Source organism: Penicillium nucicola (assembly GCF_028828085.1).
Source record: "Penicillium nucicola strain IBT 29836 chromosome Unknown utg000003l, whole genome shotgun sequence".
Classification (NCBI taxonomy): domain Eukaryota; kingdom Fungi; phylum Ascomycota; class Eurotiomycetes; order Eurotiales; family Aspergillaceae; genus Penicillium; species Penicillium nucicola.
In genome coordinates this window covers 725,131-751,947 of record NW_026643127.1, presented here as the reverse complement: position 1 = coordinate 751,947, position 26,817 = coordinate 725,131, and the positions used below count along the sequence as shown (strand labels likewise).

Sequence of the window (26,817 nt, the reverse complement as noted above, 5' to 3'; positions counted from 1 at the left end):
GGAAAGTATCTGATAGAGAAAAGACTACTGATGGTCGCTACAGTATAACTTACTTCTAAGTCATGACAATTGGGCGTTTGATAATACTCTTTAGCCAATGGGAAGAAATATGAGTAGAATTCAAAACACAGCTACCATCAAAATGAACAAAGCTAGCCGATAACATATCAAGTTAAACATGAGCCGAATCACAGGCGAGAAAGGTGAGAGAATTCGCCGGGCGCATGATAAGTCGGGACTCTCATGTCCAAATCGGCACCAGAGTATCCCAAGTCCTCAGCCACAAGCATAGCACATTTCTCACCGATGAGAAGTGCAGTCTATATGTCCACCACAGTTAGCATTATGGTAATATTCACAACATGACAGATACTTACGCTGAACGTGTTACAGCCCACATTATCGGGACAAATTGACAGATCGCAGACCTTGAGGCCCTTGACACCGTGAACATTCAAGCGTTCGTCAACCACGCCACCTTGCGGCGCAATGGAGCTGCCCTCGCGTGGTGCCATACTACATGTTCCCAGGCAATGCCAGGTTGTCTCAACATGACGTTGGACTATGAACAGTCATCAGAAAGAAGGTCCGATGAGACGAAAAGATGATAACTTACTCCACTTCTCAATATGCTTGATATCCTCATCACTGTAATTGAGAGGGTCGCGAGCCTCATGTCTGTTGGAGTTAAGGGTGGAGGCAGAAGACTGCTTCCCGGGTTCCAAGGGCTGAGTCCAAGAGCCTAAATAGCCGCGTTGGTTATATAATGCTGAAAAAGAACATGAGAGGACTCACCGTGTTGAATACCGGCCGAGATATGGTTCTTGCCCGCGTATGCCTTTGTAACTGCCAAATCCATATCCAACGCCCGGGCGGATGAGCTGTGAGAGAATTGGGGGTGCATGCCAGTCACTTCCCCAGCGTATGCACTCATACGACGGGCAGTCTCGCGGGATTTAATGTAACCCCAGACCATAGGGGCCATGTCTCGCTTGTCGTTCATGAACCCTGCATCAAAGTCGGGTACCTCATAGGGGTCGGCAGACTGGATGTGGGTGAAGCCACGGGAGAAGGGGTATTCCTACAGTTTGTATTAGTTAGAATCATTTTCAAGTGTAAGAATTTCATCATACCAAGAAGTGGAACATGGTAAAGAACTTGCCAGGTGGCATATGCATGTGGTCTCCGAACCAGCTAGGTAAAATATTAGCCAAGTTTAGCGAATTAACATCCGGTTACCTCACCCAGAGATGATAGAATAGTGCATAACAGGCTTATCGGGCTTGTTCTTGAAGTAGGAGTCGTAACCACCAACAAACTCGGGAGTGGGCCACTTCTTCATCTCGCTCAGTTCCTGCTGAGTCGGACGAATCTTGACACCGGCATCAATGCCATTCGTCGCCAACGGGCCAGTACCCTTCTTATCCCACTCCTCAAAGACCTTCTTTTGCACCTCAGGGTCACCGCGGACGAAGTCATCAAAGGACTCCACATCTGGCTTTGCGCGGTAGACAGAGAAAGTCAAGTAGTGGTCTTGGAAGTTGCGACCGACTCCTGGCAGATTTACTAAAGGAGTAACACCTGCTCGACGAAGCTTGTCGGGGTCGCCAAATCCTGATCTCTGCAGAATCAGAGGCGAGCTGAGTGTGCCAGCACTAATGATGATTTGCTTGCGCGCCCGGAAGATTCTGCGAACTGGTTCTCCTCCGTTGAGAGGCTTAGTGGGGATTGTTACTACGCCGACGGCGCGGCCATTCTCAACAATAACTTTGTCAACTTTGGTGTTGCATTTCAGGTGCAGGTTGGAATGCTTGGCCCGGGTACTGTGAACATAAGCATGGGCAGCATCACTTCGTCTTCCTATTCAGTTTTTAGTGACAAGCTCACAGGTGGAGAGTAGTGTATCAAAATTGGCTCACCTGTATCACGGTTGATCCACTTCAACCAGTGCTCGGCGCCATGTCTATTATCATAGATCCGTCGTTAATTGAGGATCGATAATGGCCACAAAGTTCACAACATACCCAGTTTTCAAATCTTGGAGGTCATCAGTAACTGGGATTCCTTGAGACTCGGCCGCGCGAAGGAAGTCATCTTTGATCGGGTAGGTATAGTTTCCAAAAGAGACCTTGATAGGCCCATCAGACCCGTGCAGCTCTGGATTGTTGCAAGCGCGCTGATATGTCTCATGTTTTCTCATCAAAGGAAGAAGCTCCTTTGTAGTCCATCCTTTTGCTTGGAAGTCGTCGTAGTCAGAGGCCGACGCTCTGGTATACATCTGCGCATGGGTCAGCGACAAACTTTCAACAAATTGTTCCTTGATAAGATATAAGAACCTACCATGAAGTTAATTGAGCTACCACCTCCAAGGATGTTGGCACATGGAACAATAGCCTTACGTCCATCTAAATGCTCAGATGGTCTCGAGTGGTAGAAAGACGCTGTCTTTGAATCGAGCTTCATGTTGCTGGGGTAGATACCGGGACGGTACACCCTGTCACTTGTTAGAGTCACCCCGTATAGAGTAATTATCTGTAGTTCTCACCATTGATTGTTCAAGTTATCTTCGCCCGCCTCAATCAACAAAACAGAGAGGTTATGATCGAGATTGGCGAGGCGGCCTGCAGGGACACATCCCGAACTGCCGCCGCCGCAGATAATGATATCAACTTCGTCTGGAATCGTCATGACTCAGACAAATCAAAGACAAGGATGAGAAATAACTAATAAAGATTCAGGTTTATCTTGGTGAAGACAAAATAACAAAGGTCCGAACTGAGGTTATTGGAGGTTCTTTATATACCACCCTCCCTCACTCACTATTCCAATTAAAGCAAGAATCGATTCAGGTTGCAGCGTACTCTGAACTCCCCAACTCGACCCCGCGCGAGGAGACAGAGTTCATGAATTGAGTGTGGCTTGCTCGCATGTTGCCCCCTGATAGAGGGCGCCTACATTTCTCGTATGTACCGATGAGTGTGTCTGCCTTGTAGTTCTCTTGATGCGGCTAAACTTCATATTTTATCACTCGCTATCAAAGCATTCGATTCAAACAAGTACGATTTATGGTGTACCTGGATTTTGAAGGCATTGGATGCGTGTTCTTTCGTTATACGTCATTACCCTGGGAAAGTTATAAAAGCCGAGAGCGGCTTACCCAGACAATCCTTGGGAAGAATCCCCGCACTACGTGCACCTACGTGATGTCCAGAATTGGGTCTCAATCTGGGTGAATTGAGAGATACATGCAAGTGAGACATCGCCAAGTGTTCCAAGTTTACAACATGCCCACTTTTCCGGCTACTAGTCGGATACCTATCCTCTTGAGTTTGAGTTTAGCCATGAACGAGTACTTGTATCGATTAATAGAATGCATTTGATTGAAAGCTGCTATACCTGCAAAGTTTAGCAGCTCTGCGTTGGAAGAAACGGAAGCATGACAGGAGCATCGGGCATACTACCCTAGGATATACATGAATAGAAATAGCTCCTGGTGTTAAAAACTAATGAATAAAAGCTGGAAGTCTTGATTCAGTATCAAGATTTCACTTACTCTAATATCAACCTTATAGACTCAATCTTGCCTATAATGCCCTTTTGCTGATATTTTCACTATCATTTACATTAAGATATGGAGCCAACAACCTACAATAAACACGCAAGCTTTTGTCCCGAAGAATCTAACAGAGATATTTACTACTATTATCCGGTCATACAATGGAAAGGATGCAGGATGCATGTGAGGTCAAGGTATACTTCCTGATTCAGTAGCGCCCGGATGTACCGGCAAGGACTAGCGGACATGATTCAAAGTACCAATGATATGACCGCTGCATGGGTTAGTAGCATCCACACTGTATATTTCCCCGCAATGGAAAAGCCCTAACGTGGAGTTTGCGGGGTATGCTGAGTGGCGTGGGGAGACGCCTAATTACTAGTTACACCCTACGTACTTTGTATGCGCCATGCCATTGGAGGAAACAGAATAACGACCAAGCCCGGCGTGCTCTAGTCTTCCTGGGGCGAAGTGGGTAGAGTCCACATTCCTCTTTGCCAGTCTCGGCCGGCAAACTTGTTGTAAAATGAGAGGTGGGCTGTGTTGGCTGGATAATCTGCATTATTTAAAGTAAACATAGGAAGATATCAAAGGCAAATTTTGATTTGTGATAACATTTTGACATGAAGCAGCATTCGGTGTTGACAAGACGTTTATTGAAAATGTCCTGAAGGAAGCATTCTTCTCTCAAATTCCAAGCGTCTAGCCTGCGAAGCTATTATATTTTGCAGTGGAGAGTATCACGAGGACAAAAGGCTAAACGGCTAATATCAAATCGTCTTAGCTTTCTGATGGATACTCATTGGACGCATGAAAGCCTAGACTGCACTGTTTTTCGTAGGCAACAAATGATACAGAAGTACTCCAGTTGTTGCATGGGAGGTTTCCCTTCCGCAGAAGTGGAGAAAGGCGCGGATCTCCCGATAGAGGAAGATCTCCGCACTGGCCGACGTGTTCCACGCAGCTAAGTTAGTGGAGAGTCTTTCAACGTGAGGATCAAAGTATTTGGAGAAATGAAGATATAGGCTGACATAGACTTTGAAGATTTAGACATCATCTACAAGTCTCTTGATACATGGACTTGTCGACTTCCATTGCTGTTTGACCATGTCCGTCTCTAGGTGAATAAATGACCAGTCAAAAGCCCTCTTTCGTTACAGTAGACTTGGCATGTATCGACCCCCAGTCTACCAGAAATTATGACGTAGTTCCACAGCTATTATTGGAAGAACGATGGGTTTGAAAGGACTTATCAGGTATGTGTGGACTACCAGCTTGGTTATAAACATAGAAGTCCTGCTGGCAGGTCTTGGCCGAGTCTCCCCAATCTCTTTGAGGGTGAGATTGTGATCAAGTCAGTCGTTAAAAGGCAAGCGTGAGGGCTGTTATACATGACCCTTCCAAAGTCATTTCCACAAATGCAACCACAAAATCCTGACCGGAGTAAAGTTTAATATACTTAAATGCCTCCAATTGTTGCCTCAACTTGAGAAGAGCTGACAATTATCGGAATGATTGAAATGTATTAACAAATACCCAAACTTTGATCCTATGGAGCGAATTGATCAAAAAAGGAGACCTATAAGTTATTCGCCATCTAAGATTGCCGTGATAAATCTACAAATACCATAGTTAACATAAATAGGTGCTTACAAATTATAATTGAACGAGGAAATTATTTTTAATCGGAAGAAAATGGATTTATTTCAATTTGGTTGACGCTCGGTATCAGGAAACAAGTAATGAAATCTAAGAAAATGAAATTAGCTGTTGAAAGCCGTAAGGATTGATCATAGTCAAGCAATATCAAATCGCATGTTCAAGTTCCAGAACTCTTCAGTATGGAATGTAACAATTCCGATAATACGCTTTCTTCCTTGACCAAAGGCACACAGGATGAAAGATGCGACCATCTTACCAATTCCCGTACCCAGCAAAGCATCGAACTCGGCTGTTCCGAGGTGCCAAATCAGGGGCTCCTTGGAAGGGTACTCATAAGGTCTGATAGCTCGGTAGATCTCGTATCTGACACAAGGCACAGTCTCCTCATTGATAATCCCGTTCACAAATACATGTCTAAGGGAACTCAACGGAAAGTCCATCTCATAAGCGACTTTGGTAAATTCAGACATGTGCGGACAGTGAGACATGTTATGGGATCTGTATACATTGTCAATAAATATCACGCCCGGTCCAGTACGCCCACACCAGTTGACTGGGGCGCCCTGGCGGTTCATGATTTCGACGTCCCGGTACTGGGATTCAGCGTCACTTACGTCAGAGCCCTCAACTAGCAATCCTAGGGGTACTAGCAATGGGTTCCAGGCGTGCTTCAGCTTTGAGTGGGTGCGAATGACCCTGTAGTCTGGGTCTCTTCTTTTATGATGCAGGGAGAGAGTGCTGATTGCAACTGGACATCCGGGCTCACGAGAGCTCTCCATCCACTTTCGAAAAAGCCGTCCCTTGGCCTGTCGTCCATACTTGTACTCGGTCATCTCTTCCTTACAATTATTTGTTTTGATGGAAAATATGATGAAGATCAAGTCTTGGGGCTAAACACACGGTGGTGGGATGATCAGTATGATCGGTTGGTATAAAACACAAATTTGGTTCTCGATGGCTCATTTTATAGCTTGCACTCATTTTGAATATCTGAAGGAACCAAAGAGCATATATCGAACAATGCAATTGTCTTGGACAAGGAACATCATTGGAATCAAAGGATTCCTTGTGAAATAATGGCCACTATCAGTATAATGGAACAAAGACCACAAAGGATCTATAAAAAGAAACCTAACCAGCTGCAGACTTGATCCTGGATTCACTTCATTGGGACCGGACGAAGATCTTAAAATCTTAAAAACACTACTAGACAGACACATGCGTCTCCTTCGTACTAGATATCTGCTGCTTTACTCAAGCAAAGTTGGGTTATCTGATAGTCCATGGGAAGAATTTGGGCGATCTCTGCATAGAATTAAAACAACTCGATGATATTAGGAGTGAGTGAGAAGAGAAGTGCTACTTCATCCCGATGAGTATCTTGTATTGCCGAATGGATTTTATGTATGGCAAAAATTCAAATCACACGGTGGATTCGGGCATATTACAAAGAGCATCCTGAAATGTCTCTGTATAGAAAATTGATATTATAAACAAAGCTATCGAGTTGTCGGGTATATGAACGAAAAATTTCAATCGAAAAATTAATTCTCCTCGGTCGCCAAATACGGAGGTGGTGGATCAAAGATATCCTCTGACTGTGGTGGTGAAGGGGGTGGCCGAGAAGGCCGAGGAGGCTGCTGCACATTCGCCGAATTGTTATTAGCGGGTAATTCCACAGGCCTCGGGTCATTGGGCAGCTCATGGAGATCTGGTGAATGTGGAAGGTCCTGTTCTCTTTGCCAGACCCGGGGTTCCTCCTGGCCAGGAAGTTCAATCAGCAATTCTTCCAGTTGAGCCCGGCCTGACTGGGCTGTCCAAGGTCCAGCTTCGAACTGGGGTGGAAGTTCAGCTATTTGTTGTTCAAGATTCTCAAACTCCGGCATGGAAAGATCTCGATCGAGATGATGCTTCAGAAGCTCATGTGTAATCATTCGTTCCGGAACAAGCCCTTGAGTTTCAACGAAGGACATGTGTGGATATGAGTCCGCCATTCGTCGTAGCCTGCTTGCGAAGCGGTGGTGATGAGGACAGCCGTCAGCCCCCATCAGAAGAATGGTGATATGTGCCCAGGTTGCATCGAGGATATTCAGCTCGAACTCGTCAATATCGTTGACTTCACCGCCAAGCATCAAAATCAGTCTCAACTTTGGTGTTTGGGGGCCAGCTTGCCATCCGTATATTGGATGGAATGTTGCTGTTTCAGAATGCTTCTGGAAGTGCATTTCTTTGATCTTTTGCCATCCGACCATGATGCGGCTGGGGCCTGTAAACTTGATGGCCTGACACGCTTGTTCCAAATTCCGCCCATTTATTACATTGATGTAGTTTGCTTGGCTGCTGAATGTCACCAGTGGATAGCCCTGTGTGTTGCTATCGTGGATTCCTAGTGCTTCAATGAAGCGACGTACAATGGCTAGTGCGAGGTCTGTAGTATGGTTAATGTACGAGTAGAGCAGAAATAGATGGGTCCCAATCACCTTTGTTCTTAGGTTGGTTGGCCTTGAAAAATCCCGTGATCAAGTATTGGTTGTACTTGGGTATTAGCGGGTTGAAATCCATGGCGCCGCGAACATCCAACAAGATCATGGTCTCATCTGTCGAGGATCTGATATTATCAGTAGTTTCGAAAGGTGCATTGATCTGCTTTGAATACCCTTCTCGGGGGTATTGATTGCGACAAATATCGTCGGGAGACTGATATCTCGGAGCAGATTCCAACGCCGAATCCATTCGCTCCCATGCCAACTTCAGCTCGGAAATTAAATTTGGCTTTGCTGCAATTTGGCCTCCAACTCTGTGGTTTCGAACCCAGTAGGTTCGCTCTTCGGCAGTGTCCTTGTAGCCTCTCCAAGTAGGCGTCACACCTCTCCATCCTGCTGAGGCGTCAATAGTAAACCTCAGAGGATTGCAGGCCTGGGATTGCCAAGCGACTGAAATCGGCTCAAGATACCCGGCTCGTAGAAGGCTAAGATATTGAATAGGTCTCTTTGTTCGAAGGTCAGAAACTGCCTGGGCGATCCCAATATACTCCTGGTAGGTTGAGACAATCTTTCTGTCGATTTGTTCCTGCCATCGCCCCTCTTCCTCCTTGAGAATCTCACTGCGCAAATCAAAAGAACCAGCAAGTCTCTTTTTTATTTTGATCGCAGTTCGCTCGTCCGAGCTTCTGACAGAGAGCGCTTTCCTAAAGCTTGAACGCTTAGATGACTTTTCGGTGGCCACATCTCCGTTGGCAGATATGCGGTTGGGGAGAGACATGTTGGAAACGAGAGACTCCAGTTGCTCAAGCTCCCAAATATTGAAAGAAGGCTCTAGAAGCTGAATCGCTATTTGTGCCTTCTCATTCAGACTCGCGTCCAGAGCGGCAGTTTGTTGAATAAAGTTGGCATGTAACTGCGGTTCCGGTCGTGCAACTCCGAACATGCAGGATCCTGCAAGGGCATATGATGACAATATATTACAATAGGGGTTATTGTTGGATAAGCGCAAGTGCGCGAAGTCATGATATGGCTTTTCGCCCGGATAAAGAACGGCTTTGGACCACATTTCGAGAACGTCCAGGCGATCAAGCCTTCTTTTCCAGTACTTGTGGACATGGCATTCGCACAGCAAGTGTGTTTCGTGCTCAGGTTCGATTTCGGGGTTGTAAACCCGGCATGCTAGCTGGGCGCTATGGAGCATCTTCTGCATTTCAGCCTCATCTTGGGCACGAACCTTGGCCGCTCTCATCAACGCATTTTCATGTGAACGATGAGAAGCACAGCTACTTGTGGTCTGGGAAGAGACTCTTCGGCTCGTTTCACTTCCGTGTGAGGAAGACATGGGTCTTGTGGCTAAAGAATAAGAAGGCGGTCTCGTGGAAGACATATTGGAGCCAGAGCTGTTAGGCTGGTCCCAGCCGCTCGGAGAGCCGGCCATAGGGCTGACAATAGATGATGGTGGTCGATTTAGCCGATTTGAGTGTCTGTTAGGGTTTTCGTAATACTGATCAACAGCTTCATTGATACTATTCGCGTACTCCACAAGATCAGTGAACTGTATTTCAAGATCAGCGTTGGCGATACATACTTCGACAAATAGACCGGCTCGAGCTTCGTCGATGCCTGGTACGCAAGACATGAATTCGGATATGTTTGATGCGGATGGCCGCATTATTCCGCAACGAGGGTAATCAGGGTAGCGGAGACATGGGCTCCTCAAAAGCGTGATTTCATGCTACAGATAATGTAGTTGTAACCCGGGCAAGGCTGTTGAACCCCAGCATGACACACCTGACAGCCTCACACAGCCCCGGTTGCTATGGCCCTGTCTTTGGCTGGTCCTCCGCCATGTGCCAAACATTCCCAGGGCAAGACGGGGCACGTGGTCAAATCAAGAGAATGAGTGGATGAGCTTCAGCCACCCCTCACCCCGTTCGCGGCTCGGCACCCCAAACCAGGCCACGATCGGGCAATTTAAGCGGGACTCGCGTGTCCGACCACATATCTCCGCTTCCTAGATCAATTGAATTGTGCGAGTTTAACTTATTCTGCTATCAGCCATGTAAGAAAATAGGAATACCAGAAAACCAGAATCAGCCAAATGTTTTTGCCATAACTAAATACAAATGAAAGATCGGAGTCAGGAAAAGGTGTTTAATGACTGTAGCATCAAAGGATTGGCAGATCGGAGATTTTATTCTAGTATTGACATTACGCATACGTGGGGGTTTTGTCAAGTTCATAGGGTCCTTGTTCGCCTTGACGTCACTTTCCAGTAACATCATTACGATACACTTTGTTTTTAGTTCGGTCATGTTAATTCAGAAAACAGAAGGCTATAATTGGGCCTAATATTCCCTCAGGCCACACAGCTTTGTTTTTTGCCCTCTCCTTTTCTGATTTTCCATTACAAAGTTCAAAACATTACTATTACCTCGTCTCTATGTAACAATATGTGTATTTGGCCCAATTTAAGCGTTAGAACTCTGGGGACATCTGCTGTCATGTGCAATCTCTCCGGGTAGTAAAGTCACCGGCGGTGGAAGGTATCATTGAAGGATCATGGCGATAGTAACATCTGCGATATGTTTGGCTTGTTCACATAGAGCACAATGGACGCGCTTGCTGGGGAGGTATCTACTGGTCTCGTTCAGCTCGCAGAAGATCAGTATCGGTATTTTGAACTTTACACCTTGTGTTACGAAGTACCATTGGTTTTCTTGCGTAACTATACATGGGAATATATGGTGGCAATCTAATAAGCCTGCTCAAAGTCCCAGTAGCCGAAGGGGTCATTTCTGAAGTAAGGTAGCTTGATATACCCATTTTTTTGTAATTATGCAGGCGTTGTTTAGGTTCAAAGTGAAAGCACTAGCGTCCTGTGGGTCATTTTCACCATTCTATTTCCAGTGGCCCATGACCAACCTATATAGATTGGGCTGGAGGATCTAACTTCACAGTGGGCCACAGAAGGCAAAGAAATCACGATCAAGATTTGTAAATACAAAGATCCAATACCTCCATCCTTTAAGTCTCAAAGAGTCAACTAATCCATGGCAACCAGTGCAAAGTAGTCCCCAGCTCATACTTTCAGACCAACATGTTATGTCTGAAGAACCTGAGCTTAGATCCAGTCCAGAGACTTCCAGTAATCCTTGATAGGCTTGGGTCCAAAGTTTGGCTTGTCTGGAGCAGATGCAATGACTTCAAGCTTGACGTACTGGTCTCCACGGAAAAAGTAGGTCAAGCCATTGGTGTTTTCGGGCACCGGGAATGCTGCATCAACAGAGTCGAACCCAGCTGCGGTCAAGGCTGGCCATTCCACAGAGATCTTTGCAGGGCCATAAACGGTCTTGTCCGTTTTCACGTTCACCTTAACGTATTTAATGCCGCGGAAGAAGTAAACTTCGCCAGGCTTGTTGGGAACAGGCATTGCGGTGTCGATGGTATCGAATCCAGCTGAATCGAGACTCTTGAATTTCTCGGTGATGACCCAGGGTCCATCAACAACAGTATCCTTGTTTGTCTCAGGTACGACCTTGATGCGGGCGAAACGGCTACCGTGGAAGACATAAGTCTCATCGGGGCTGCCTTCGACTGGCAAGGTAGCATCGACTGTGCCGAAGCCAATAGAAACAAGGGATGGCCAGTACTCATCAATTTTGGCAGGCCCAAAGCTAATCTCGTCATTGTTTGTAGAAGGAGTAAACTTGATGCGAGCGTAACGGCGACCTCCGAAGAAGTAAGTCTGCTTGTAATTGGGGTGATAATAGGCTGCGTCGACCATGATGACAGAAGAAGAACTGTTGTTTTGGTAATATGATTGCAAGGACTGAGACTTCCTCAAGAGCTTTTCAGATGATGAACAGAATATCCGACAAGACTCGATGGGGGTTCTTATAGCAAAATACAAAGAAATCTGTTGCATTGACACGTAACCAACTCAATCTATGAAGTCACTGTGTTGCGCGATTTTTGCCCATTTTGCATGCCATTGTGACTTTATTGCATATGTGTGACTCTCCATGCAGCTCTGTCTCGATATTTTCTCATCCAAGTTAACACGTTGTTCCTCGTGTGGGAACAAACTATATCGAGTGTATCCTACAGAGTCGAGGATCCCAAATTGATAGATCTGGTTGGAGCGACAGACAATATTATGTTACTGAACAGAGCAACAAGAAGAAAATTATGTCTACTTAGAACTGACCATTTGAGCTACGGTGATCTATCAACATAGTCGCAGCGCATCAGAACGTGCCCCACCTCATCCTAGATCAATCACCCCCGAGGGTCCTCACCACTGGCCAGCGCTCATATTCTCCTCATCATCAAGTACCGTTGATTTAAGTATGAGGCGAGCTGAAGAATGACTGTGAGGTCATGACGTGACCTTACTAGGCTAGTTGATTGGTTACAAGATCAAGAATTAACTAGCGGTGAACCCATTCGGGAAATGACTGGCATGCGGGACGGGATGAGCCTAGATTTAGCGCGTTGAAATTGCGGGGAGCGAACTGCACGGCCTTTTACAAAACTAATGAATAGGCAATCGATCTTTGCTGCCCTACCCAACCGGTCCAATGAAGGTCATCTCTGCCTGGCTAAGTGGAGCGTTCAAGATCTGGAACACACGCTGCTCTATGTTCAGCTCCACTTCTACAGTCCCCTAACCCATCGTTTTGTCAAATGGCTTACGCCACCTTGATCGAATTTGAAGTTGACTACTCTAGGGGTAGATAGAAATATCACAAAGCAAAAGGGCGTTCAAATGATGGGCGCAAAATACTTCACTTAAACGTTGATGAAAAGAAATCTGGAAAGCTATATCGTGACTACAGTAGCAAAAACATTTTTTCAGACCAGAGTTCTCTAACTAGGCCCCCTCGGTAACCTGGGTATACTTTCCTGGCAACTGATTAGCCAGCCATGATCGATGAATACGAATGAATTGGTGCGTGTAGGGGCTGAACTTCACTCAAAATTCCCTCCACTATATGCCACCCTCGAGACAGCATCTTTTTTTCATTCAAACGCTTTATTGGCTTAATATCCAGCATTTTGAGGAAATGATACGGTGCAGTCTGTAGATGACTGTCGAAGGACATTCGTTGAGAAAGCTATTTGCAAGTTAAAAAAAAGAAGAAATTGATTCTGTCGTATTATGAATATGGTCCAGCCAGCCAATGTTTCTCTTCATAAGGGCATGCATATTGCAGCATCATACAGTAGATTGGGAGCCCACATATGACGCACTAATTGGATTTTTATACGCACCACAGGGGTGGCTCCTAATTCAAAAGTTTCAATACCGGTTTGAGCGTATGGAACACTGCGTCCGTGGTTTCGATCGGTGCTTGAAGAGGTTCATAGCGGCAACGAGGCGCCGTGAACATCTAGAAACCGAGCACAGCAAAGCAAAGGCCAGCTCTCGAATTAGATGCAATGAAGCTGAGAGAGCGGAGAATTCTGGGTTGTATGCTCCATTTTGATAGCATTTGCGTTTGATGCAATCAACTTGGAGAAAATAGACTTGTGGTTCTTTAAGCCTGTGGAGATCAGTAATTCCAACGAGGTGTGGAAATAATTGCTAAGACCTGCTCGGCAAAGACCAAAGGGTGAGACGGAATAATGGTTTATGGCAAAAAAGCTCGAATATATGGATGACAGGGTCACGCGACTTCAACGTAAACTGTGTGCATTCTATATATTTCGCTTCAATGTAAGCTCAAGCACATACGACCACAGGGTGTGGAGAACAGGGCTTCCCGTCCGCTCAGCCGTACTTAAGCCACACGCCGGTAAGTTAGTAGTTAGGTGGGTGACCACTAGCGAATCCTTACTGTTGTATGTTTTTTTTTCGTCTGTAGGATTTTCTGGTTCTTGTGGCAGACATTGGCTATGAATTCTGTCGATAATAACGGATACACGACTGGTATAGACCTTGGATTTCTTGGGGCATTTATCTATTGTAGTGGGGGAATTGCTTACTGCATGAAGTAGCGGTCTATGGATGATTCAGCACTCATGATGTATTTAAGACCTCTCTACTCTACGTAGAACAAGACAGACACATTCTTCTCTTCAGACCATCCCTATGTGCTCTCCTTTCATATAGCCCTACCTCTTGTTAGGTTTGCCTATGCTTGTACTGCTATTGTCGACCCGTCTGTTTTGACCAGACTGCCGTCGCGCTATCCCATTTCAATACGTATACTTGGATAATGTAACGCCAAGAGCCTGCAGCAAGTTGGGAATCACCTAAGCGAAATAACCATCCGATTGAGCTTAACGGATATTACCTATCAATCATATGGACCGAGAGATTACCTGTATATAGCTGAGAAAAAAGAGAGGTGGAGCTGCAATAGCGACCAGAATCAATATTTCACACATGAAGGATTTGGATCGCCAAGAAACGATTAAAGGATAGAGCCTAGCTCACAGCTTTTTTCTGCTGATATACAGGCCGAGCATGCCCAAGGAACCGAGGATGACTATCAATAATACGATCAGCCGCTCATCGACCAACTTTCGAATGAAAGCAAAACCTTTCGTCAACGAATGTTGCTCGTTTAAGGACTTCGGGGCCGGCGAATTTACGACAACCAAATCCAGTGCTTGTAGCAGATTACCAGCGTTTCTGAATTCTCCGTTGACCCAGCATTCTTAAATAGTTGAGCCAAGCCAAAATATCTTTAGTGTTGGGGAGTAATTCTCTCCGCAGCCAGGTCGCTCGACCATCAGTTAGAAGGTTGTCTTTCAAGAGATGGATCTCGCATTTTTCGCGAGTCACAACTTCATAGTGAAATGGGATAGCGCGATGGCAGTCTGGTCAAAGCAGACGGGTCGACAATAGCAGTAGGAGCATAGGCAAACCCAACAAGAGGTAGGGCTATAGGAAAGGAGAGCACATAGGGATGGTCTGAAGAGAAGAATGTGTCTGTCTTGTTCTACGTAGAGTAGAGAGGTCTTAAATACATCATGAGTGCTGAATCATCCATAGACCGCTACTTCATGCAGTAAGCAATTCCCCCACTACAGTATCATATTTTGCTGTCGAACAAAGTCTCAATGGATTTCTGCAGCATATAGGAGAAGATAACCCTTTTCATGAGCGTTTTATCTCCATTGTTAGAACCTTTACTCCGGATAGCTCAAGACAACCTTTCGCGTGTTAGAACTTTGTGGATCAAGATCTTAGGGATTAAGTTCACAGCCCGACAAAGTTGGACCCCACGAAAAGGATCATTGCAACTCAAACACTTCAGCACCGTTTTTTCATGCCGAGTGAACGAGTTCCGTGGTAGACCCCGGAGCAGTCTCACTTGCATGGTTTTCGAGATATTCGGACGCTCGCCATGCTGCTCAACTAGACTGGACGGTCAGTATCCCAGCGATTTCAGAGTTATCCAAGGGCAATTTATGCCGCGTTTTAGAAGTTTGCGGAGTTTGATACATCTAGATCAGAGCTTGGCAAGCCACACGTCCAATTAAGTTGAATATAAAAATTTTGCTGAAAGGATTCTATAGTGTCGGGATTGTAAACCCGTAGGAAATTAACCATAGAAGGCGCGCATCTTGGCTTCCTAAAAGATGCAAATAAATCTTTTTAGAACTGCCCTTCTACCCCATCAAACATCAAAAGAAGTCGTTGCTAAGGTCTAAGCAAAAGAAATAGCCTCGTGGCCATAAATTTGTCCTAACTTCCTTTCGGAGAAGGTATGGCCGAAATATGTTTTATGGTCAAGTTCAGAATACGATCCCTTCACCGGCGGCCCTAAACCGAGAAATTTGATCTATAAAAATATACTAACAATTCAAGATCAGCTTATCTAGTTTCTTGCAAGGTTAATATGCCGCAGTCGATACATTCAAGGTACCATACCTATCTTTCAACGTCTGATCGTGAACTTTAGGGCTAGACAAAAGAGTATTCGAAATTATATTCATTGAAATGCGTACGGGCGCGAGGGCAGTCTGGTCGAGCAGACAGGTCGACAATGGCAACGAATCCAACAACAGGCCAGGAATGAAGGGATAGGCAGATGACGTCTACTGTAGATACTCTGATTCTATATTAAAGAGTATAGTAATCATGAATCATGAATCAAGAAATGAGTGGCATTGTTGCATATCCCTATTTTCCTGCATTCGCAGAAATTCATGAATAATCACAAATAATCATATTTCTTTCGGAGCCCTACTTTCAAATACTTGCCACTAGATTAAATTAGTCCCCCGGATTTCATCTCTCCGCAGCCATGGCCGGGATAACGCAGCATGAGTATATATCTTTTTGGGTCTAGATTTAAATTGAGTTTGAACTTTGACCGTCTCTTTCTCATGGAAGGACGTACTGGCCGATGGCCAGCTTGCCTCGTGAGCCCGCATCAACCTTTGAACTTGGATTTGCCGAGATGTATTTGAATTGAGTCAACTACCGCTGGAAGTAAACAACCAATGAAATCCGATTCCGTAGATAATTCCCCCTTCTGACGCTCGTTCCTTTTCCCCGTAGTCAGATGTCAGGTTTACCTTATAAATAAGCTACCCCTTCTGAGGATATTGTGTTGAAAATGCTTCCAAATTTCTCATTCATTTTTGTTCACTTATCGTTGATCCACAATGTCACGCTCAGAAACCGAAAAGCCTGCAAGCTGTGGATTCATTGAAGATGTCAGCCAAGGAGCCAGTCATAACGTTGACTGGGATGAAGAGTACTCGCCGTCCGAGCAACGCAGTATCATCCATCGCATCGATCGTCGACTTATTTTGATGACTGGACTTGCATACTGCATTTCAATGATAGACCGAACAAATCTCAGCATGGCCGCTGTGGCTGGGTAAGTCATCAAAAAAGCTCGAACCGCGACATTACCATCTGACAAGTGGAAAACAGTATGACAAAAGATTTGGAGCTAGTTGGAACGCGATATGTATGTCTTGGTAGCCGTTCTCATGTGCCTTTTTGCTAACTATGCAGTCAATCATCATTTTGATTTTCTTCGTGCCCTATGTGATCCTGCAACCCCCAATGACTATTGTTACGCGAAAGCTTGGCCCTCGATACTTCCTGGGTGTCATAATATTGTCCTGGGGTGCAATTCTAGTGGTATTTTTTCGATATCTCACAACATTAGGTCATGGGTATTAACTTGTGGGGATTTCAGGGAATGGGTTTTACGAAGTCTTGGAAACATATGACTATATGTCGTGTGCTGCTAGGTGCCCTGGAAGCTGGTAAGTTTACCCATTTACCGACCATTCATATCCAATAGATCTGAGGCTGACTCTGTGCGGTATTTAGGTTATTTCCCCGGTTGTGTTTACCTTCTTTCTAGTTGGTACGTCCGCTGTAAGTTAGAATTCTACACGAAATTGTTTGTCAGTCACTCACCTTGCGAAAGATGATGTTCAAAAACGGTTTTCTTTCTTCTATCTATTTGGTTGCGTATCATCCGCGCTAGCTGGCGTATTGGCCTACGGGTTGTCGCAAATGGACGGCATCCGGGGCCTCCAGGGATGGCGCTGGATTTTCATTATGGAAGGAGTGGTATGTCGACTTACCGTGAATTTCATCGAAAATAAACTGAACGTTGTTTTTTTCTTAGCTTTCGGGAGCTGTTGGTATTCTAACGATGCTTTTCCTGGTCGATTTCCCCGATCGCGCCCATAAGTCGTGGAAATTCCTTGACGAGAAGGAGTGCGCTTTTATTATCAGACGAATCAATCGCGACCGAGCTGATGGAGATGCGGAGCCTTTTAGCATCAAGAAGTTCCTTGCACCCGCCACTGACCTGAAAATCTGGGGTTTCGCAATGATTTTCTTGTAAGTCTCACAGGTTATTCCGTCCTATTGGATTAGAGCACACGCCTGACAGCATGATAGCTGCCTGACGACCAATACCTACGCAATCTCCTATTTCCTACCAATTATTCTCCGGCAAGGCATGGGCTATGGAGTCGCCGCTTCTCAATGCCTTGTTGCTCCCCCGTTTGGTCTCGCTGCGATCTTAATGTTTTCAACATCTTGGATCGGCGACAAGTACCGCATGAGGGGACCTATACTGGTCTTTAACGCCCTCATAAGCATCGTCGGGCTACCTATTATGGGATTTGCTAAAAACAATGCCGTCAGATACTTTGGCGTTTTTCTTGCTGTTGCCGGAGTCAATGCCAACATACCTGCTTCAATGGCTTACCAGGCCAACAACGTCCGCGGACAATGGACACGTGCTTTCTCAAGTGCTACACTGGTTGGATTCGGAGGGATTGGTGGCATTGTGAGCAGTTTGGTATTTCGAGCGCAGGATGCGCCTTCGTATCCTCCCGGAATGTGGACAACTATTGCGTAAGTAATTTCCGTGCCATTTGTCGTGAACTGCATTCTTAATCTGTGGAATCTGCTAGTTGCAACATCTTGATCCTGGTCATTGTGGCAGTACTGTCGCTCTGGTTCCGACATTGCAACAAACAAGCGGACAAGGGAAAGAAAATCATTGAAGGCTCACCCGATTTCAGATACACGATCTGAAAATTAACTGTCGTATGCGCGCTGGTGCTGTTTTTGGGCATACTGCCTGGTAGTATGCAAGGATTTCCATTTAACTAGTACCCGTTATTTTGAAAGTCATTGCTATTCTTCCTGAAACAAATGAATTTTCAATGATCGATTTTCAGACCTTTGGATAATCTGCTTCGCTCACTCCATGAGACTTAAGGGATATTTCACGAAAGGCGTCATTTAATTCAGGGTATATGGACCTGGCGCTGCCTTATAACGCAGATATATTTGTTGTCAACGAGCAAGTGCGGGATCTTGACATCTTCAATCCCAAATTGAAACTCCAATGGACAATCCATGAATAGCAAGATATGGAGTAGTTAATCCCTTTAATTCGCTTTGGCAGTATTATGAAGTGGAGCCTGGTGAAGTATAGTAACCCTCCATGATGTTCAAACCTTGTAGCCCTACAATACCTCGCTAAATTGAATCATAACGATTTGTATCCTTCTTGGCTCTTCATCGCTACTTAAAAACGACATAGCATGACAATATTTCAGCCCCGAGAAACAAAATCTACGAAAATGAGAAGTTCACCAAAGCGCCCTGAATTATTATTGAGGAGGCGTGGGATCTCAGTAAGTAGTAATAACTTAGCCCTAGTCAACATCTGCTGTCGGCAGTCAGCCCCTTTTCCAGGAAGAGTTCCGAGACCCTGTGGGTCGCTATCCGGGATTACAATCCCGCGGAAATCGCTAAGTACTGTATTTGGTCTCGGCATCCATCCATGGTCCCCATTCCGGGCGCCATTCTTCATCCAAATTGCCTTCTTTCCTTCTCTTCATAGCTGAATACCCTTCGTAGTGAAATCCCCTCACTCCAAACTCCACTTTACAATAGCTGATCTTTCCCTCATCACGGTATTTCTTCGGTGATTTAGAGAAACACAGATTACAATGAGCGCATGATGGGGGTATTAATAGTGGGCGTCAGCAGCGCAACGAAAGTGCAATTTGACCATAATACTTCAGCTTGCGATCGGAAGACAGGATATCATGGTTCGACTTATCAACTGCCTATTCGCACTTTCCGCGGCGGCTTCGCTTGCGGAATCACGAAGTATATATGGGAGTAAGCAGAACCCTATCGTAGATCTCGGTTCTGCAGGCAGATACCTGGGAACTCTCCAGAACAACGGAACGTGAGTGATTCCAATCGGACGGTGACTAGAACACGGAATTCTCAAATTTCTACGGGACAGTGTTCAATCTTGGAAAGGTATTCCATACGCTCAACCGCCACTTGATAAACTTCGATTCGAGCCGCCTCGCCCACTAGCTCCACAATCCTCAATTGTGATCAATACGACCGCTGCTCCTGATCGCTGTGTCCAATTCACACTGGCGCCCTATGGAGTGCACAACGCGTATCTCGGGCCTGGCTCGCCCGGAACTGAGGATTGTCTCAAATTATTTGTCTGGAAACCAGCTAAAGCTCGGCAGAGCGCCAAGTTGCCTGTGATGGTATTTGTGCATGTCTGTGAACAAAATCTCCATTATGTCATTTCTGAAACTAAGGTTCTTCATCTTGTAGGGTGGTGGACTGGTCTTTGGCGATGGATTGCAAGATGACTACGGTGACTGGGTGGGACATGACCAGAAGTTCATTGCTGTGAACATGAATTATCGTCTCGGAATTTTAGGTTTCATGAATCACCCAGACCTGCCCTCAGCAAATGCGGGTATCTTGGACCAACGCATGGCCATGAGATGGGTCAAGCAAAACATCGCCGCATTTGGCGGTGACCCTGACAACATCACCATCATGGGCCAATCTGGCGGCGGATGGGCAATTGCGGCACACCTAGGTCTCTACGATGGCCGTACCAATGGAACCTTCCAGAAGGCCATTGCGCGCTCGATTCAACGAGAACCAATGTTCAACACGGAGGAGTTGACGATGCGCAATGAAGTCTTGTCCCAAAAGCTTAATTGCACCGGTGAACAGCTGGCTTGTTTCCGCAGTGTTTCCGTGTCCGATCTAGTCGACGTCTTCCAGACCATGTCCATCGTTAAGGGCACTAAAGGGTATAAATTGTTTGCAGTGCATCTATATCACTTTGCTGATGAGAGTTTATCTTAGTATCTTTGCGAATAAAGTCTTCGGCTACCAAGGAAGTTTTGGGCCAACAATTGATGGTGTGACCTTGACCGACTCAGTTACACGTCTTTTCAAAGATGGAAAGACGGCAAATGTACCAACCATTGCTGGCTGTACCAGTGATGAGGGTTATGATGGCTGGGTTGATGCATATCAGATGAATCCAACCCCGTCAAACACAACCCGGCTTGATCCTCAAACCAACAGGATCACTAATCTTACAGATTCACAAGTATATGAGATTGCCTCTTTTTACCCTGTGAGCGCCGAATATGGTGCCGTGGCCTCAGATAACTTTTTCCTCGATATTTTCAAGTCATATTGGATGGCCCTTGGCCTTTTCGGAGAGGTTGGCATATTCGGATCCGAAAGAATGATGGGTCGATGGTTGAGTGCCGCTCATGGATCAAAGCATATTTGGTCTTTTCGATTTAACGCTCCTCGTAAGTTGGCTTTTCTCTCTCTTTTCTTGGTTTCTTTGGAAGATATCTCTGATAAAGGAGCATAATTAGCCGTCGGGGCCTCTTTCAATGGATCTTATCCTTTGGCTCCTGCGACCCATTCTACAGAGAATTCATATCTGAACGACCCCCTTAGCACGATGACTGACTATGAGCATGCTGTTGCTATTGAATTTCGTGCCTATTTGTCATCTTTCATCCGCACTGGCAACCCAAACACCGAAAAGCTTGCTTCTTCTCCCCACTGGCCTCATTATGGGGCTCTCGGCGACTTTGTCAACTCCCCAGTTCGCCTGGTGCCACAGTTTGCTTTTAAAAGTAATGCAAACAAAAGTTATCCAACCAGCACGCAAATTGAGGTTTCTCCAAAGGCGGGAATAGAGCGGACGGATTTCTGGCAATCAGACAAAATCCTGGAATCCATTCGATTCTAGGTTCTTTGAATCAAATCAATTCCATTGTATAGCAATGGAGTTTTGCATCGAAGAAGAAACTTGGCCCATTAATTGGAATTCAAATGTTAGTGAACAGGAAATATGCATAGTGGAAAGACAAGCAGCAAAGGGAAGTAGATTCATTATATATCAATAGCACGATGAATGGTGGCACAGGAACGTGAGATAAATCATCCAGCTTTTCAAAAAATAGTAGTTCACTCGTACATATATTTGAGCAATATCATAAAGCCCCATACAAAGCTTTAGGATTATGAAGCTGAAATATAACCGCCGATATCAAACAGCTGTAGTAAGTTTCCCAGAGATGTTTAACCAAAATCGGCGTAGTGAGTAAGCTTACATCTCACGCAAAAGACATACAGCCCCTGTGACCCAAAGCCAAGTCGGGGTGGAAACGGGAACAAAATGGGAGGTCGAAAAATAGATAGAGAAACGGGCTGTGGCTGATGCTTTGATGAAGATGGAGGCTTGGAAACGCTTAAAACGAGATTCACCGTGCGTAGGGTTGAAGACTGACTGTGATTCGGTAATGGGCTTTGTCTGGATCCATTCATTCTGTTTTATTTTTTTTCCAGATTATCCAAATAGTCCTCAAGTACGGGTGACATTACGATTCCCAGACATGTATGCCGGTTAAATTGGAGAGCAATCTTACTATTATAACACAATCTAGACGTGAAATGGGATCTATTTAGTTCACTCTCTCCAGAACCAAGCCCGAAAGTGGAATTTCAACGCTGGCGAGCCTTCCATCAACCAAGTTGAAGATGAACTCATCAGACGGTCCGGCAAAATCAATATCCATCCACGCAAATGAATTGTCAAACAATCCTCCCTTTCCACCCTCAACAGCCGCGCGAGGGTTTAATTCATTTGCCTGCACAACCATGCGATGCGCTACGCGCATTGAGCCCTTGGTCTTATACAGAGATGACAGCGACCTCGAGAAGGAGTTGAGACCAGTCGGATACACACGTACATGTGTACTATCAACACCATTAACGCCTTTGACCCAGAAAGTTTTCACTCCTAAGCCAGGACGTCCCTTTTCAACGGTCAAAGTGAGGTTTGTTCCAGGTGCGGTATCATCCACGAATGTTCCAGCAAGGTTGCGCTTGGTATTTTCTGCTGCTGCATGCTCGGCGGCTGGAACGAATATCTCACCTATCAGGTCGCGTAGAGGCCAGCGAGCTGATGATGCGGTTGAGCCGCCGACTAGAATTGAATAACCGATACCTTGGTCAGGTGAAAGGGCAAAAATGCATGTGTAATCCCCGTTACCACCGGCCTTGGTGTATAAATCTGAAATTCGAGTGCGGTTTGATCCTGGAGTGACGGGGATTTCAAGACGTGAGATCTCCCATGGCGCTCCGACGAGCTCGACTAGAGATCCTGTTCCACTGTGAGGCTTCATCCATTCTGAGGTGGTAGCTGCAGACAAGAATTCGGAGTTCAAAATGGCAAGGCCTGCAGTACGAAGATCCGCGCCGTTGGCATAAATACCACCAGTTCTGTAGGAAAGTCCATTAGCTTCTTTTTTGTAGTCACGTATGCAGAAAGCTTCAACTTACGAAGCAACTATCTCAATATCGAGATTCCACGATGAGTTTTTATCAATGCCGGACCGATCGATGACATTCAAGTCCGAGCCCTTTGGTGCCTTCGTTGACATGCTACTCAAGCCCATAGGATCGAACACAGTCTCTTGGATTGCCTCGGTGAAAGTTTCCTTCCCTGTCATGCGTGTAAGAATCTGGCCAAGAACAGCAAATCCGGCGTCAGAATATATAGCATTTCGGAATGGAGAAATCACAGGAGGCTTCTCATTGCGCATGAACTTGAGAAAATCTATCAAAGAGATGTGTAAGTAAGTCTCGAAGGATAAATGGGTTTGGTGATTTACCATCGGGCTTGTAGTTCAATGGGTCATCTGGGTTTGCGTACTCCAAGAAAAAGTCTAGAAACAAATTAGGGAAGCATTTCAATAAGAAAATATTTATGCAAACCTCCAATGCCGCCAGACCCAGCTTGGTGAGATGCCAAGGCTCCGATAGTAATATCATCCCAGCGAATTCTGTCCAGGGGATCACTTGATGAATTACCTGCAAGCTCGGGCAGATACTTCGTGACAGGATGGCTAAAACATTGAATGCCAGCCTTGACAAGGATTGCATAGACAGTGAACAGCTTCGTCACACTTCCGGTGCGGGAGATAGTCTTGTCGTTGAGAGTCCCAGCGGTCAAAGTCTTCTTCATATCCCCTCCAACGTGGGTATATCTATAGAGACTGTCGTTTGTCGCGGCCGAGAAAATATCAATGGAGAAAGCTAAGTCCGTGCGATTAAGCACATCTGTTTCGAAAAGGTCATCAATGAGCCCGGGAAGCTTCGATCTAGCGTTACGAATTGCCAGCGATCCAGAGGGATCGAAGTTCGAAATGAATGACGGGCCAATCAAGGGAGCCTCATCTGTTGCAACTATACGTGCCGCTGAGGCATAGGAGATTCCCAAAAGGGACCCTATCAATAATTTGTAAAAGCGCATTGCAAAGGTCGTTCCGTGAACTGCTGCTTAGGTATGAGGAGCTTGCTTTGGAAGATGGAGTTGATATAGAATTCAGTAAATGGCCATTGAACGGCATCTTATATTTACCATATTGGAGGCTTTCATGAACAACTTGGATGAACCTTGGATCTATACGAGCGCCTGGGACGTGGGCCAAGAGATCATCTGTCGTTTACAGTTTCACGCTCCGCTGACTTGTCAATCAAGAAGGCGGTGTCGGTCTAAAATAAGCGCAGATCGCCGTTCAGGGTCTGCTCGGCCTCCAAAAGGCTCATGGGCCTATAAGCAGAGGTCTTAGGGACTACGCAAAGTGCGCTGGGGCTTGGCAATCGGAGCGGTCCATACTTCCCAAAGTGGATGCCAAGCGAAACATATGTGCCCTGAATGACATCATCGGGTATACTTTAACGTGGCAATGTCAATCTAAAGGCTCGTTCCTGGTTATTTTGGATAACGTAGTATTCATTAGGCCGTTGGAAGTTGAAAATGGCGTAGACCGAAATGAGTATAAGGGTCATATGTACTGTGAGCTAAGAAATGCTGCTGTCCTTAATGGGGGCCTAACCCTAAGCTCATAAGCTAATTTTACTGTAGTATTGTACTCTGACACATATTACAGGTTGCAGGTCCTCTAATTGGGTTACACGCAAAACATCTTACAGCTCAACCTCCAGCTGGCCCAGACCTCTGCCTAAAAATATAACCCTGCTTTCGACACCGAAAAAGTCGCGAAGACCATCTTGCAATGACTTTGCAATTGCACGAGACAAATCAGTGGGTTCAGCTCCAACACCTCCCGCATTGATCACTTCGCTCATGAACATGACTTCGTCGCTATCCTCTGTGACAAGAGCATGCTTGCTCTGCCGCCACGCCATATGCCTGGTCAACACAATATTTCCTTGGGCATACAAGATCTCCCCCTTGTCAACACTTCCTGGCTGTGTATCAGCGGAAGCATCTAATGCAACAAAGCTATCTTCCTGAGGGCAGGCGAGACGGAGTTCCAGTGGCGCATTAGCAGCACGTAGCTCCGGGAGGTCAAATGCGCCAGCCGTTACGGCATGCTCAATGCTGATGCTGTTATAGAAGTCTACAACAGGGGAGATAGGCCGACCGGCCTTCTTTTCCTTTAGCACGCGCTTTAACAAGGACTCGTTGGACTGGGGATATTTCTTGGATGACACGTTCGCAACCTTCTTGAGTGTGTTGCGGTATAGTGCCACCCGTGGGTGTGACTGGGCGTTTGCGTAATTTTTGCTAGCAAAATCGGCAACTGTCTTTTCCACAATGGCCTGGAGTTGGTTAGATCTCATTCAAGGTATTTTTCGTGTGGTGGTTCGCTTACCTGGGCGCGTGAATGGATGTTTAGATTGACTGTGCGATTGTCCAGTCCTTTCGCCGTCACAACTACAACCTGGAGGGAAGGGAGAAGTTCTGCAACTTCGCTCGCAATTCTGAAGGTAGCCATGTTTCTATGCTGGTGCGGAACTATGGTTTATTCCGGTGGGGAGGGTGATGTCCAAATGTTTGAATTTTCCGGCAATTCGCGCAGTTATGAAGTCACTGAAGAAAGTGAAAAAGCAATTGAGTTTGGATTCATTTATACAAACGGCGTGCGCTCAGGATGCTTTTATACGTCGGCATGAGACATCACTCCGAATCTCCTTTTTGGCCGGTGAGACTCCGTTTACTCCGTGATACTAAGTGGGTCCGCCTTGACCCAGAGCCTCTTTCTTCATTGCCTTTGAAAGCACAGAAAAGATTAAGCATTAAAGCTATTTTGCCAGCAATTTACGTATAAAAAACATGAAACAGGAATATTATTAAAAATCACAGAGCCGGGCATGGCCATGTCTCAGAATTGACGCTTCAATAAATCTTACCGCAATGCTTGCAGTGGGCAAAGTGTTTGTCTTTTGGTTCACGGCATGTATGTCAACTATCAAGCTCTTTGTTACTTCGTTTGTCAGCTACCGGTTGTCATCTCACCAATTCAGCTATATATACTGCGGTGAAAAGGCACAGTTCTCAGGTTCTGTATATATCATATATCATATACTCCAGCCTATATCCAAGGTCCCAAACGATGAATCCAGTCGTTCTGGCTATCGCCTGGGAGATCATCTATAAATGCACGTTGTTCAGAACTCTGCATCATGCACTTGATCACTACTACCACGATATCATCAAATTGTGGGGCCAGCTTGGAACAGAACACACTTGATTGCTTGACTTGAGGTTAGTATCTTGTCTCCCAGATATTACTATAAAAGCGAGGAGTCTCTATTCTGAGGCGATAAAGTCTAACAAAAGTTGTTAGTTACTGCGATGGACATGTCCAAGAGAATACATGAATTCGATTCCTAACAAAACATAAGAGAAACATAACCAGGCTATTTTTGGCTCCATAATGTCCTGTTTTTCCGGGTTCATGCTTTCCTTTCCACTGCGCCTTTCTATCCTACTCCACATTCATCTTCTTTCGGAGTCTGCTATGAGAAATTTATACATCTCTTGGTGAAACATGATTGTCTTCTCTTATACGTACTCAATATCATGACATGCCTCAGACATTCTGCTTCTGCTCGCTATCCATGGCTATTTTCAAATTGCTTTCGGACTCCGCCGCTCAGCAAGGGTCATTGGGTCAAACCGGATCAATAATACGTACCGCTGAGCGAGACTGATCAAGCACTAGGGCCTGTGGAGCACGTCAGAGCCCTGAGTTCATGGAGCTTCCGAACCTCATCTCGGTATCGAACATCAGGATCAGATATAGTGATTGACCGAACCGAATACCCTACAATCGACACATTCCATGTCCTCCTTTCTTCAAAGAGTCCCTCTGCGGCTTTTTGACTCCGGGACTTACGCGAATGAACGAATGAGTCTGACTCCGCTCTTCGTCGCCCTGATATGGTCGAATTCCCCGTGATAGCAGTGTTTCCACCACACAGTTCCT

The 26,817-nt window shown here is 45.6% G+C and overlaps 8 protein-coding genes across 8 annotated transcripts; 2 read left to right on the top strand and 6 right to left on the bottom strand.

Annotated features, from left to right (window-relative positions):
- Positions 1–188: 188 nt before the first annotated feature.
- N7511_003864 (GMC family oxidoreductase) lies at positions 189–2,688 on the bottom strand (the record flags this gene model as incomplete). Its single annotated transcript, XM_057126289.1, has 10 exons — positions 189–320; positions 378–562; positions 617–742; positions 796–1,081; positions 1,134–1,194; positions 1,245–1,860; positions 1,920–1,963; positions 2,025–2,278; positions 2,341–2,494; positions 2,546–2,688. 10 exons carry the CDS (start codon positions 2,686–2,688, stop codon positions 189–191), a joined length of 2,001 nt encoding a protein of 666 aa, XP_056985179.1.
- Positions 2,689–5,352: 2,664 nt separating this feature from the next.
- On the bottom strand, positions 5,353–6,051 carry N7511_003863 (uncharacterized protein; the record flags this gene model as incomplete). The annotated part of the gene is made up of 1 exon (XM_057126288.1): positions 5,353–6,051. One exon carries the CDS (start codon positions 6,049–6,051, stop codon positions 5,353–5,355), a length of 699 nt encoding a protein of 232 aa, XP_056985178.1.
- A 711-nt stretch (positions 6,052–6,762) lies between these two features.
- Positions 6,763–9,373, bottom strand: N7511_003862 (uncharacterized protein; the record flags this gene model as incomplete). Its single annotated transcript, XM_057126287.1, has 2 exons — positions 6,763–7,646; positions 7,699–9,373. 2 exons carry the CDS (start codon positions 9,371–9,373, stop codon positions 6,763–6,765), a joined length of 2,559 nt encoding a protein of 852 aa, XP_056985177.1.
- A 1,452-nt stretch (positions 9,374–10,825) lies between these two features.
- N7511_003861 (Hemopexin) lies at positions 10,826–11,488 on the bottom strand (the record flags this gene model as incomplete). Its single annotated transcript, XM_057126286.1, has 1 exon — positions 10,826–11,488. The coding sequence occupies one exon, from the start codon at positions 11,486–11,488 to the stop codon at positions 10,826–10,828; it is 663 nt and encodes a 220-aa protein (XP_056985176.1).
- Positions 11,489–16,329: 4,841 nt separating this feature from the next.
- On the top strand, positions 16,330–18,238 carry N7511_003860 (major facilitator superfamily domain-containing protein; the record flags this gene model as incomplete). The annotated part of the gene is made up of 9 exons (XM_057126285.1): positions 16,330–16,547; positions 16,604–16,640; positions 16,688–16,816; positions 16,875–16,944; positions 17,012–17,059; positions 17,112–17,257; positions 17,316–17,533; positions 17,594–18,055; positions 18,115–18,238. The coding sequence occupies 9 exons, from the start codon at positions 16,330–16,332 to the stop codon at positions 18,236–18,238; spliced, it is 1,452 nt and encodes a 483-aa protein (XP_056985175.1).
- Positions 18,239–19,263: 1,025 nt separating this feature from the next.
- N7511_003859 (secreted lipase) lies at positions 19,264–21,263 on the top strand (the record flags this gene model as incomplete). The annotated part of the gene is made up of 5 exons (XM_057126284.1): positions 19,264–19,409; positions 19,470–19,731; positions 19,802–20,295; positions 20,351–20,811; positions 20,881–21,263. 5 exons carry the CDS (start codon positions 19,264–19,266, stop codon positions 21,261–21,263), a joined length of 1,746 nt encoding a protein of 581 aa, XP_056985174.1.
- A 715-nt stretch (positions 21,264–21,978) lies between these two features.
- Positions 21,979–23,831, bottom strand: N7511_003858 (serine hydrolase domain-containing protein; the record flags this gene model as incomplete). Its single annotated transcript, XM_057126283.1, has 4 exons — positions 21,979–22,798; positions 22,859–23,135; positions 23,191–23,244; positions 23,294–23,831. The coding sequence occupies 4 exons, from the start codon at positions 23,829–23,831 to the stop codon at positions 21,979–21,981; spliced, it is 1,689 nt and encodes a 562-aa protein (XP_056985173.1).
- Positions 23,832–24,508: 677 nt separating this feature from the next.
- N7511_003857 (B3/B4 domain-containing protein) lies at positions 24,509–25,323 on the bottom strand (the record flags this gene model as incomplete). The annotated part of the gene is made up of 2 exons (XM_057126282.1): positions 24,509–25,147; positions 25,201–25,323. The coding sequence occupies 2 exons, from the start codon at positions 25,321–25,323 to the stop codon at positions 24,509–24,511; spliced, it is 762 nt and encodes a 253-aa protein (XP_056985172.1).
- Positions 25,324–26,817: the final 1,494 nt, after the last annotated feature.